The following is a 13,851-nucleotide window of genomic DNA, read 5'->3' as shown; positions in this document are numbered from 1 at the left end:
ACTCAAACAGCTGCTCTCTTGATTTTTTGAGGCTGATAAGATGAGTCAACGGTTCATCCATTCGTTTTTAAATACCCACCCTTCGCTCCACGTATTTGCTGTTATTTTATCGCTGTTACCCCCAATGAATGCCAGCTCCCCGTTACTGACCTAGGTTTTGTGTTACAGCCTTTTTCTAGCAGCCCAAGCTACATCCTGAACGTTGAGCCCACCTCCCCTAAAACAACTTATTAACCCTTCTCATCCCACACTCCTCTGGAAGGATCATTTTGCCCACCATTGACATGCCCACTCCTCAGCAGTGGGATGTGGCAGCTGTTTAACGGCACACAGCCACGCCAAGCAACGTTTGTTATGGCAGGCCAGTGCAGAAAATCCAGTGGCTTTTCCGTGGTTGTGACTCTGGTTTTGTTTTTAACAGGCAGTGGGACGATCAGGGCTCCCTGGGCCGTCTTTAGAGCCACAGCACTTGCAAGTTTCAAAACACATGCCGTCTTCAGCCGTATCAGATGAACCCAGTGACCTGGAGGAGCTGGAGAAGTTTGCTAAGACTTTCAAACAGAGGCGAATCAAACTAGGGTTCACCCAGGTGAGGGGTAAAAGGCAATCTCATGATGAGTGGTTTAATAGTGAGATACACAAGGTGGGGGGGATTGGGTATGGATGTGGGCATGGAGAGGAGGGACAGGGTTGGGTGCAGATGTGGGTATAGAAGGGAGGGGTTGATGCAGATATGGGCGGGGCGGGGAGTTGTACAGATGTGCACTTTATGGGAACACCACCTTGAAAGCACAGATGAACAAACCCTTCTTGAAGATGCATCGCCTGTAACCTCAAACCAAGCATAATGATTTACCTGCAGCCTCTTTGGTGCATACTGGGGTGTAGGAAGGCTCTGGGAGTCTATCCCTAGTGGTAGAAGAGACTGGGTGAGGAAGCTGGTTTGCTGTTACAGTAGAAGTTACGTGGGAGTGAATTACACGGTGGGGAGCTGCAAGTGGGTTTTCTCAGCTAATCTTTTCATTCTGATCCCCCCGGCAGGGTGACGTTGGACTGGCCATGGGTAAGCTGTACGGCAACGATTTCAGCCAGACCACCATTTCCCGCTTCGAAGCTCTCAATCTGAGCTTTAAAAACATGTGCAAGCTCAAGCCCCTGCTGGAGAAGTGGCTGAGTGATGCAGGTAGGGCACAATGCCGTGCTTGTGTGAAGGCTGCCTCTTGGCCAACAAAGCGGGGATTGAACCGGGGCCTCCACAGCTAAAAGCACAAGCTGCTACAGCTCAAGTTAAAGCTCCCAGACTGGGGCAGTGACAGGCTACTATTCTCTGGGAATTGGGCACCAAGGGGGACTTGTAACACACACTCACCGGGGATACACTTGCAGGAAGAAGGGCAGGGTCACAGAACCCATCGCTGGTTATCATGGGGTTGCAAGCTACACAAACAGGGCGTCCCATTATTCCAGAAACACATGGCTCAGCCACTTGAGAAGTAGTTTTGCTTTTTGGACAGCATGTAGCCTTCAGACTCAAGAGATTTTCAGTTCTTTTCCTGGCTATTCTGCTGGGTAACCTTGGGCAAGTCACTTTGCTACTTTCTGCCTCAGTTTCCACATATCTAAATGGGGGATATTGAGACGTATCTCCTTTATAAAGTGCCCTGAGATCTGCTGATGAACCATGATTATGAGAGCTAGATATTTATTATTGAGAGACACCCTTATTACCTGTAGCCCAGCAGTCCTATGGTATGTATCCTTTATAGACTGCAAAGCCACTAAGGGACACTGTAGCCACATATACTTGAGCAATTTGACATCCCATCCAGTGGTGACCTGGACACATTCAGCTGATTTTATTGCAACAGGGACTGTCTCAGCAATATGAGGCGAAACACCCAGCCCGATCCCCAGCTGGTGTCAATTAGCATAGTGCCATTGAAGTCACTGGAGCGACACCAGTTTGCGACAGTTGAAAACTTGGCGCTCAATGTGGCTGGGTGGGAAACTTCATCAAAAAGGTGGAAAACAATATTTGGGGGAAACGTTCACTCCACCTTTTCTGACCAGCCCCAATTGAAGCTGGGATTTGGGGCTATTTTGGGCAATGTTAAAAGTGTTACCGCTGGGGAAGGAGGGGTTCCTATATAGTATTCTGAACCAGGATCTTTTACGTGTTTAGGGAGGGGCAGCGGTTCCAAGCCAGCTTTCAGGAGCAAAACTCAATCAATCAATAAATCATGAGTAAATCTTCATGATCATTGTGGCAAACCCCAAGGGGACCTAGCACCACGCGGAGTGATCTCTAGCTAGGTCCTTAAGACTATCTGGCGTACGTTCAGTACATTTGCTGCCAACAAATGTTGGATTCTGGAATGGCCCTTTCACAGCCTTTAATTGGTCATTTTTGCCCCATGGGCATGGACAAACTCTTGACCTTTTCAGTTATAAGGACAGCAGGTTGTCACTGGTGGTCAGCTTCAGAGAAAACACCCTCTCAACATGAACATATCTGCTGCCAAATCGTCCTTTGTTCCTTCTTTTCCCCCAGAATCCCTTTGTTCCTTCTTTTCCCCCAGAATCCACTCCTTTGGACTCCTCCGTGAGTACCCCTAATTCCTATCCTTCAGTGAGCGAGATGTTCGGGCGGAAGAGAAAGAAACGCACCAGTATTGAGACCAACATTCGTTCCACGCTGGAGAAGAGATTTCAAGATGTGAGGGGAAAATCTTACCACATGTTGTGAGCTCTATTTCCCACCCAGAAAGTCCTGCTAGTTCTTAAGCTAAGAGCCATTGGCTTTTTTCTTTTGTTTTGTTTTTTTTTCTTGGAAACTTTTCTTCGTGAAAAAGGCAGGTTTGGGAACACCAAAATATTTCACAAATGCCTATCAATTTCAGCAGATTGTTTGGGTTTGGTTGGGTTAGAACATTCAGATTTTCAAAGAAAGATCAGAATTTGGCACAGAAAGCAGACACGTCTTGCTGACAAACATATTCAGTCAAAAACGCCATTTTCCTCCAAAAAAACAATTTAGATGGAAAATTTTCAACGGGCTCCAGTTTTTACCCTCCTCCTGCCCTAAATCTGATTGTATCAAACTTATCCTTCTAGGGCTGGTGAAAAAACAATAGACAGCCTCTTTCAAATTATCAGGAACATGCCCACTTTGGCCAGCATGGAGTTTCCTGTTCTAGGCGTCCTTTAGAATGGGGAAACTTGCTCAATATCCTAGTGTTAAGCTCTTGTTTTATTATTTAGAGATCCTAATTGAGATTGGAGCCCCTTTGTGCTAGGTGCTGTCTAAACATATAGAGAGCATCTCTGCACCAGAGAGTTTAACCTCCACAAAATGAGGGGGCAGGCGGAAGGAGGTTTCGTTATCCCTGTTGTATAAATGAGGATCAGAGAGATTAAGTGACTTACCCAAGATCACACAGGAAGTCTGGGGGAGATCTAGAGAGTAGAACCCAGATTTTTTGAATCCCTGTTCGGTGCCTTCACCGCAAGACTATCCTTCCTAGCTTTTCTTTAGGTGGTAGCTTCTCCTTCAATACTGATCTGAGGCTCTTAGAATGGGGTGCTCAGCGCTCTATATGCATAGAGCGTACACCTGTGCATCCTCACTGACTCAACTAGACACCAGTGTGACTCAAAATGTGGACCTTCCACCAGGTCTCTACCCTTTCCCATAGAGAGAGCCAAATCTTCTCCCCTCCCCAGTTAAAAGCTAACTCCAGATTTCTCTCCTCTTGCCACTCAAACAGCGGGAGATCATATAGCCCACTAATGATTTTAGATTAGTTCTATGGGGTTTTCTTTGTTCACTTAATGCCCTCTCTTACCAGAACCCCAAGCCCAGCTCGGAAGAGATCTCCATGATAGCAGAGCAGCTCTCCATGGAAAAGGAAGTGGTTCGGGTTTGGTTCTGTAACCGGCGCCAGAAGGAGAAGCGGATCAGCTGTCCAGTGCCATCCCCCATAAAATCACCTATCTACAACTCCAGACTGGTGAGCCCTGGTGGACCCAGGGGGTACTGGTTGCTTTCCATAAGGCAGCAAGCGTAGCAGGGTGCTAGGGAAGCACATGGTTTGCAGGAAAAGGAGGCAGCAACAGAAGATCATCTCGTACATTTGCATGGCACGGAAGCGTACCTGGCCCCAAACTCTTTACAGACGAAACAGAAAGCGGGAGGGTTAGGTAATCAGAATGCCATTACCCAAATGCTCCTGGAGCTAATACCCTTAGAGCAAGTGGGCCTGACCTTTTTTCGTTTTAAGTTGCACACAAAATACGGCACTTTCAACAGCACCCTGGAGGCTTCTAGCAGGCATTGGCTCAGCACTGACTCAGTGGAAGGAGCACTATCGACTGAATCATCAGCTGCACTTCCTGCAGTGCAGTTCCCTCTAGCTGGGGCTTTGGTTACCACTGACTCAGTGGGAAGAGCACTGTTAATGGAATTGACAACACCTGATTCCCCAGCACCTCCAGGGGAAAGGGATGGAGATGCTGCTGTGCAGGGGACGGATTGAGCTGGTATTCAGCATGCCAGGCTGCACTTGTCTGATGGCCTCATCCCTCTCCGCAGAATGTAATTGTTTAGTCTCTTTTTTAAAATAAGGACCAGACCCCCAGCTGCTGTAAATCAGTAAAGTGATAGGCTGATTTACACCAGCTAAAAATCCGGCCCTATGTTTCTGGGTCCTTACAGTTGCAAAGAAAAGCTTTCAAATGCTTATAGAGACTGAGTTTTCAATAATAGCTCTGACAGGTGAGAACTGCCTTCATTCAGCTCAGTGGGCTGTTAACTCTGAAGCCTACTAATGGTGGTTTACATCTCAATGCAGAACATTTGAGAAAAAACACTGAACTGCTCTGGAACAGTGGGTGGAGTACAAGACTGCCAGTTTATCCCTTTTCCCCTCTTGCTGTGGAATTAGGTGGTGGTGGCTGGAGAATTTATAGGGATGGGAGACTGGAAGGGGCCCCCTAGAAGCAAGACACAAAGGATTAGAAAATGAGGATGTGTTAGAGCATGGCCTTGAGGAAGTCGTGCCAACTAACATGATGTTAAATGTGACTTTGCAGTCATTTAAACAGAGCCAAGTCTTGTTCAAGGCGCCAGCTGGTACTGGGTAAACCCAGCTGGAAAACATAGAGTAAACCATGACCGGCTGACAGGATGTTAAACAAAGCTCTTCCCTGACTACATGACACTGCCCATTAAGTCGTGTTTAATGTCATGTTAGTTAACACAACTGCTCCAGGACCTGTTCTCATCCAACCAGGAAGTGAAGCCACAACTAACGAACCAGGTTCGAGTGATATTTCTCCCCTTTGGACCCAGTTCAGCCAAGCATTTAAGCAAGTGCTGAGCTTCAGCCACTTCCATGCGACTTGAGCACGTGTGTAAGTGCGTTGCTGAGTCAGGATATCTGAGACCAGAAGGAAGCATCGCTGCAGCTTCCTTCGCCCCTCGCCAAGCCTGGTGGTGCAGCGTTATAACCACTAACAGCCTAACGTGCAGACAGGGCTCTCTGCTTTTCAGAGTACATGGCAGTGCCAGGGGGAGGTGGCACAATCCTTTGTGGCCTCGCTACAGAGCATGAGCTGCTCTCAAGTATGGGAGGCACTGCATATACAAGACACTCCCTGTTTCTTCGCCCACCTCAGTAACTGCGGACTTTGACTTGGCACACAGGGATTTCCTATTAAGGCAGGTCTGGAACTTGTCGACAGTCTAATAGGCCTGGCTACAGTACAAGGTGAATCCTGCTGCAGAAGTGTCTGCAAACACTCATTCAGTGACTTCGCTTTGACTGTATCACTGGCCTCTTTTATTCACTGTCCTTGAATGTTTTCATGAGTGAATTTTTGTTGGAAAGGGTGATTGCGTAAAGAGAAAGCGTCACAAATATTCGTTCAGTAGTGTATTTGTAATCTGCTGGTGAGTGGGTGTTGTGGATAACAGCCAAATACTGCTGCCAGTTAATGAGCTGAGCTCAAGTGGCAGGAGTCTGTTTTGCAGTGCTGAAGGCTGCTAGGGATTCATATGGGGGCAGGGCAGTCATTATGTATTCACAAGGGATTGTCTCATCTTGAAATCTCGGTGGGTTTGGGAGTCACCCAGTCAGGGAGCAGCAAAATAAAACCATGCACAGCAGGACAAGCTACTTGCAAGCAATAAATATTCAAAGCAATAGTTTTTGTGAGTAGATTTGCCATGAACTTGTTAGCTGAAGTATGATCACATGAGCTATTCACTCATCATAGAATATCAGGGTTGGAAGGGACCTCAAGAGGTCATCTAGTCCAACCCCCTGCTCAAACTAGGACCAATCCCCAGTTTTTGCCCCAGATCCCTAAATGGGCCCCCTCAAGGATTGAAATCACAACCCTGGGTTTAGCAGGCCAATGCTCAAACCACTGAGCTATCCCTCCCAGCTCTCCCCCAACCCAGGCGAGTATCCTAACCACTGGACTAGAGAGTGAGAGTAGCCATGAGGCTGGCCCAAAGCACATTTAACTAAAGTGGAACAGCTTCAACAGGCAAGGAGGAGGAGGGCGGCACCCCTTTTGCTATTGCAGAAAGGTCCGGAGACGCACACCAGGCGACATTCGAACCCAGGTTGCCGGCACCGCACGCACATGGTGTGACCATCAGCCCACAGAGGGTATTGGGGGGAAGGATAGCTCAGTGGTTTGGTCCTGCTTTGAGCAGGGGGTTGGACTAGATGACCTCCTGAGGTCCCTTCCAACCCTGGTATTCTATGATGACTCCAGATGGTGTGATATTAGAAATCAGGATTCCCTATATTCTATTCTGATCATGCCAAACAATTTGTTATATTTGTTTGATTAGATTTATACAAATAAAAACAATAGGTGTAGATCACCCCTTCACCCCCAAAGCTAACTACAGCCACAAAAATCTTAATTGGCAGCTAGCCCCAGACCAGGAATTAAAACTCAGCCCCCTGAAAAGAAAAAAATTCACTGAAGTCATTAAGAACGAGGCCACGATTTTCAAAAGTGACTAGTGGTTAAAGATGCCTCTGATTTTGTGTCCAACTTGAGAGACTTGGAAGGGCCCTGATTTTCAAAGGTTGTGCTCAGTGCTTTTGAAAATCTTGGTCTAGGTTTATAAACCTCCAAGTCTCTTCACAAATAATTTAACAGAACTTGAAAATAAGGGCATGTCTACAAAATTTAGTCACTCTAACTTATGTCTGCGTACAATTGCCGCAGTAATTACATCACTTGTGTGTGTGTCCACTTTGCTCCTTGTGTCAACAGCACGCATCTTCACCTGGAGCGCTTGCACCGATTGAATTGTCAGTTTCTGAAAGCCAGCAACAGTCGGTGTAAGCAATGCAGTGTCTACATTGACACTGCGTTGACCTAACTATATGTTCCATTCTATGCCTCCGATGAAGTGGGCTGTAGGCCACGAAAGCTTCTGCTCAAATAAATTGGTTAGTGTCTAAGGTGCCACAAGTACTCCTGTTCTCTTTGCGGATACAAACTAACACGGCTGCTACTCTGAAACCTGTCAGAATACAGCAACATTGACTCTATGCCTCCCAGGGAGGTGAAGTTATTAAGTTTGTGTAGCGGGCAAGTTACTTAGGCGGGAGCAAAATTTTAGTGTAGACACTTCCATAGTTAGGTTGACGTAAGCTGCCTTTTTTCAACCTAACTGTAGTGTAGACCAGACTTAAGACCCATGTTGAGATCCTCAGCAGCACTTCTAGGCATCATGCTCGTCCCTCTGCACTGGGATGAATTTTGCCCAAACAGAAAAATGGAACAAGCTTTGCCAGTCAGAGGCGGGGAGCAAAGCTGGTCAAAAACCATGAAAAAATGTTGGCAATTTTTACCTGAAAATGTTTTTCATTGGAAGATATTTTTGATGAAAAAATTCTCCAGTGAGCTGTGGAGCCAGTCAGAGAATGCCTCCCCCCATCACCCCCCCCAAAAAAAATCACAAGTGTTTGCAAAAACTTGTGCACATTGTTTTTTGTTTGAAAATAAACAAGCAAACAGCCCAATTCCAAAGCTTATAACACCCTCATGCTTCAGGACATAAACCAACTTTTAAATATTAGGGATCAGGAAAAAAATTTTCCTGGGGACAGATGATCCCATAACTGCAGGGTTTCTTGCATCTTCCTCGAATGCATCTGGTGCTGGCCACTATTGGAGACTGTCTAGATGCCTCCCTTGTCTGATTTTTTTATGGCTGGGAGTGGGAATCCTAGTACAGTGGCAGTGTGTAGATTCTGCAGAACGTAGCGGCTTAGATAGGGCTCTCTTGTCATCCTTTGGTGAAGGAGGCTGCCCTCTCTCCGTCTTTCCCTTAGATTAGAGGTTCCCAACCTGTGGTTGGCAAAGGGTCCCAGGATCAATTGCTGGAGATCCATGGCGAGCTGCCTGGTTATATGGTGCTGGTTCTCTGCCTGGTTTCCAGCTGAGACAAACAGAAGCAGTGGGAGTGGGAGATGGACCGAAGAGGAGAGGGGCCTGTGGGCCTGATTCTCTTCTCACTTATGCGGGTGTGACTCCAGAGTAACTCCAGTGAAGCCAACTTCACCAAAGGTACATCGCTGTGAATAACACCGGTGTGTCAATGGTGTTACACCAGTGTAAGTGGCAGAGACTCAGGCCCGGAGCTTGTAGCCTTTTGCAAAAGAAGAGAATGTTTATCATGCGAAAGGCGGCTTAAAATACATGAACGTTTTCCAACCATAACGTGTCCATGCAAGCAACCACTCTAGTACCACTGCAACATTCTGTGTGTGGGGAGCCGCCCCGTGGGATGGCTGATGGGAGAGGACATGTCTGAGATCTGCTCCGCGCTGTGGAAAAAGCTTGAGAGCCCCGGCCCTGGAGTGAGCATGTGTGTGTTTGTGTCTGGGACGAAGGGATTGGCATCTACACATGCACGGTCCAGTCTGCTGCCCAGGGGGAATGGTGCGCCTCTATCATAATACCCATGGAACCATGTGTGGGAATCTGAACTGTATCTGGATAAGAAATCTGTGTGGGTGTGTGCAGAGTAGACTAAGGGATTCCTGTGGGAATGGGAGGCTAGTGCGTGACAGTGTGTACTACTAAGGGAATGGTTTCAGAGTAGCAGCCGTGTTAGTCTGTATTTGCAAAAAGAACAGGAGGACTTGTGGCACCTTACAGACTAACCAATTTATTTGAGCATGAGCTTTCGTGAGCTACAGCCCACTTCATCGGATGAGCTGTAGCTCACGAAAGCTTATGCTCAAATAAATTGGTTAGTCTCTAAGGTGCCACAAGTACTCCTTTTCTTTTTACTAAAGGAATGGCACTCCGGGATCTATGTTCTTATTAATAACTGTGTGTCACTAATTCACTGTTGGCTTCTGTTCCCTTCCAGGTCTCTACCTCAGGGTCCCTGGGCCCCCTCTCAGTGAATCCGATGCACAGCACCATGCCTGGGACAGGTAAGCCTGGCTCAAGAATTGATGCCTCTCTCCTTTCCTTCACTGATAGCAAATTCCCTCTTGCTCTGCGGCCGATCAGTACTTAGACCTTATATTTGATCCAAAGGCTGCTTTTGTTTCCACATTTGCAGCCCATCCTAGATGGGCTCTTGGACTGACTGTAATTAGCTGCCTGACATGGCCAGTTCAGCAGCGACGGGCGCAGATGGCAGGCAAATGCCATTTAGGGATGGAAGGGACCAGAGCAAAACCCTGGATCCAAACACTCCTGAACTTTGAGAGGAGCTGGCTCTGGATCTATCTATTTCTCCTCTTATATTTAGATTGTCAGCTCTTTGGGGGCAGGGACTGTTTGTCTGTTCTGCATCTGTGCAGCACCTGGCGCAGTGGGGTCCTGTTCAATGACTAGGGCTCCCAGGCATGATGAGGATGATTATCACAGGGGCTCAAGTCTCTCTGTGCTAATGTGAAGGGCTTTGGAACAAGACTCAACTTCCCAGCCTGGGATTTATTTATCTTTTTAAACTCCTCCACCTGCTCTCTTCCAATCTCTCCCCATTCCTTCTGCTGTCTTCCTTCCTTCCTTCCATTCTATCCCCAAAAGCAGCTGCCTCCCTCCCACCTGCCTTGCCACTGCCTTCAAGTTCTGGCAGAGGGTTTGCGGCTGGGAACATGCTCCACGGGGTGTGTCCTTGGAGGAAGATTCTGGCATCTCTTCAGCAGAGACCTGGCGGATCTCACACTGGAGGAACCGTGTGCTCCAGTCACTGTGCTTTGCTGCAGGGAGAATGCCCCCTGACCTCTTGTGTAGGGGTGTCTAGTTTGTCAGATCAGGGCACAGTTAACATGCATTTGCCGTTGCAGCAAGCCAAGGGATAAGGAGAGTAGTGGGACAGATGCACCTGCTCCCCAGTAGGAAAGAAGAGGTGAGCCTCATTCTTGTCTCTCTTCTCGTGCAGTAACATCATCATGTTCCCCTGGGAACACCAGCAGGCCCTCGTCCCCCAGTACAGGGCTCCATGCCAGCAGCCCCAGTGCATCCCAGAGCAACTCTAAAGCCACAATGAACTCGTCCAACTTCAATCCTTCTGGGTAAGGCGATGGGAAGCACCTGGCATTAATGCCCAGGGCGTGGGGGAGCAAAAGGGACCCTCAAGAAGAACATTCAGAGCTCGCTGCATACTATAGTGATGGGCTTTAGAAAAACAAAGTTAGATGAGGCCATTCCATTGTGGTGGTTTCATGCTCACTCTGAGGGTCCATGAGGAATGGCTGGTTTCTGCTTCCAAACTTATAGAAAAGGCCACATTTGTTTGAAATGTCCTGCTAGCAAAGACTCAGCGTGTGAGCAGGTATAGGGGCTGTGATGCTTTCCTTCTGTATGTAGTAGGTACAGTGGGGGAAAGGAGAGAGGAAGAGGAGAAGATTTAGTTGACTGTTGCTCCTACTTAGACCCCGTCCTCCGCATCCCAGTTGCCCTCCCAGGGACTGACCCACTGTGTCCGCTCACAGTAGCGGTGCTGGGTGGCAGATAGAGGAAAAGTATCCCCGGGGCTTTGTCTGTTCTGTCCCCAGCAGATTCCCCATGCTCTGGGGCAAAGCCCTTCTAGCTGTTTCTCATCACGTGCCCCGCTGCTAAGTTCAGTGCTGCTGCTGGTGTCCCTCTCCTCCCCCCCGGCCACTGCTGCTCCTGCTCCCAACCAGCATTGCTCATGACATCAGCGACAAGTTAGCAGAAAGCAAACCCAGAGCATGGAGGGTGTGTCAGCAGCTGCTGGGCCTCCTGCATCGTGGAGGAACTTGTTCGGCCCCAGTACACCTGCGACGAGGCAGGATCTGATCTTACGTTGCCCCTGTGACTCCGCACACGTGAAATCTGAGCAAGGTGGATGCTTCTTGGTCATTCAGAGAAGACTGGCTTGGTTATAGTGCAACCCACCCTGAGTTTTGCTCTGAGCTTAGAGGATCAGTTGCCGGCTACATAGGGCTACAGATGAAATAACGATGGGCTCCCAATTCAGGGGAAAGGAAAATAACGGTGCATTTGTGTCGTTTCCTTTTTTTCAGATCTTGGTACCGATGGAATCAACCCTCTTATCTCCATTGAGGCTGCTGCTCCATCATGCACAAAGGGAGCCCTGATTTCTAGCCATGGACCAACTTCTGGGGCAAAGTTTGGAGTGAGGGTGCCTTCAAAGTGCAGCAGAAGGAAGGTCTTGCTTATGGGAGCCCAGCACAGCTGGACTGTTTAGAGACTCGGGCTGTAACTGAACCTCCCACAGGAGATTCTCAACTCCAGCAGTGAAATTTAACACCCCTCCAGGTGTTAACCAGAATAATCCCCCACTTAGCCACAGCAGCACCAAACACTGTCCAATGTGTGTGGATCTCCGCGATGCTCTACCTTGCCTGGCAAGAGCCAGTCTGGAAGGATTTCCATATCACACTCCTCCTTCTCCTAGCTCATTTCAGAGCTTGCCGTGAGAAGGGTCTGCAGTGCCGTCTCTGACCACACCCACATCCCAGAAACCCCGGAACTGAACCCAGGTGACCACGTTCATTTCACCGAAGACCTGCATCTAGATGTGAGCTTTGGTACCCTGTCGACTTCCCAAGTTAATGTTATTGTACTTTATTCCCTACTCAACGGTTCTCCCCTTTTCTAAAGCTCTTTTCTTGCTTTCTTTAAATGTTTAGAGCCAGGAGCCTCTTTACCTTCCCCCCCCCCCCGCCCTTAAAAGAAATGCACCTTATTTGTAAAGACACTGCTCTGGTCATTGCTCAGCTCCGATCCTCGCCCCACTGCTCCCTGGGTGGCTGTCATTTTTAAGCATCATGAGTGAAATTCTGGCTCCTTTGAAGCCAACAGGAGTTTTGCCCCAGGATTTTGCCTCGTGTTTATTTTACTTCCCTGTTATTTATCCATTGGGGCTTCATCAGCTACCAAACAAGACCTGCCTAAGGTTGTGTCTGTGTGTCTCCATACTGAGCATTTTTGCTGAATTATTAACATGTAAATAGCTTTCACCATTCTTTGTGCTCTGTCCGTCTGTCCCTGGGAGGACAGTTTGTAGAACTCAGGTGTGAATTCTGAGGATTTTATTTTCCTGTGTGTGTATTGTTTAATTTCATTTAAAACCAAAGTATAGAAAATCTAACAAATTTCACAGAGTATCAACAGGGAAATAATGCTTATTTCACAGCTCGTTTATCTTAAAGGAGCAGATATTTCATTTTGTAGAGTAGAACTGAGACATGAAATAGGTTACAAAGTGAAGGGTATGCGTGTGTTCATTTTAAACAAAAAGTGATTTAGAAGGTACTTACGCATAAAGAAGCATGCTGTGGCTCACCACCTGAGGAACATTCTAGAAAAGGCCAAGGGGACGGGGCTGAGCTCAACATGTAGAGTGGAGAAGTATAAGCATGTGAGGAACAAATCCATACATAGAAAGGTAAAATATGATTGGTTAGCGGGTTGTGTTATGTAACTGCCATGTGCTATAAAATAGCAATGGCAGGGGCTCCCTGCTGGAGGGACTCTGGCTGATTTTTGTACCAGGGGCTCTCCCTTTGTGCACACTGAATAAAGTCTTGTTGAATCGAATCGAACTGAAGACCCTTGATTCTGCCCGGCATCTGATTCATTTGGTTGTTATTGGGAACCACAAAATCCCAACAAAAGTCCTGAGCAAGCTCCTCAGTTGGTGTCAGTTGTCGTCATTGCAATGACATCAGTAGAACGTCAGTGATCTACACCCGCTGAAGATCTGGTTCATAAAGTGTAAGTGTAAGTTCATAAAGTGTAGTTCATAAGCTATTACCAGCAGGACAGTGGGGTGGGAGGAGGTATTGTTTCATGATTTCTGTGTGTATATAAAGTCTGCTGCAGTTTCCACGGTAAACATCTGATGAAGTGAGCTGTAGCTCACGAAAGCTCATGCTCAAATAAATTGGTTAGTCTCTAAGGTGCCACAAGTACTCCTTTTCTTTTTGCGAAAGTGTAAATCGACATTCTGGTTTGCAATATTGATTCTATTTCTTTTTCTAATGTCTGATGGTTATTTTCAGGCAAACACTAGCTCCATTTTTACGGGTAAAAATCCTGTTTTATTAGTGGTTTGAACAATTGTTTTCCTTGATTCAATGCTGTTTTAAAAAGCCCCCCAAAAGGCTCTTCATTCTGGGGTTGTACCCCACAATGAATTAATGGATCTTTCTCTGTCGCTTCCTCACACAGGTCTCAATCCTGCAAACATTGTAAATTTCAGTTGTGTATATTTTGTAGAACCTTATTCTGTAATTTTCTGCTTCATTGGGGTTTTTATCCTAAAACCAGAAATAACTAATAATAACTACAGCTGATTGAAAA

At 47.2% G+C, this 13,851-nt stretch overlaps 1 protein-coding gene across 1 annotated transcript in view; it reads left to right on the top strand.

Moving 5' to 3' along the window:
• Window positions 1-13,373, top strand: part of POU2F3 (POU class 2 homeobox 3) — a 54,628-nt gene extending 41,255 nt beyond the window's left edge. The window contains exons 7-13 of the mRNA XM_073320772.1: window positions 422-589; window positions 1,042-1,183; window positions 2,580-2,716; window positions 3,849-4,010; window positions 9,413-9,479; window positions 10,439-10,571; window positions 11,547-13,373. Of these exons, the coding sequence (XP_073176873.1) occupies window positions 422-589; window positions 1,042-1,183; window positions 2,580-2,716; window positions 3,849-4,010; window positions 9,413-9,479; window positions 10,439-10,571; window positions 11,547-11,586 (849 nt within the window). The 3' untranslated portion in view covers window positions 11,587-13,373. The remainder of the gene's footprint in view (window positions 1-421; window positions 590-1,041; window positions 1,184-2,579; window positions 2,717-3,848; window positions 4,011-9,412; window positions 9,480-10,438; window positions 10,572-11,546) is intronic.
• The last annotated feature ends 478 nt before the right edge of the window (window positions 13,374-13,851 follow it).

Source organism: Lepidochelys kempii, chromosome 22 (genome assembly GCF_965140265.1).
Source record: "Lepidochelys kempii isolate rLepKem1 chromosome 22, rLepKem1.hap2, whole genome shotgun sequence".
In the NCBI taxonomy this organism is placed as follows: Eukaryota; Metazoa; Chordata; order Testudines; family Cheloniidae; genus Lepidochelys; species Lepidochelys kempii.
This window is presented reverse-complemented; position numbering and strand designations above follow the sequence as displayed.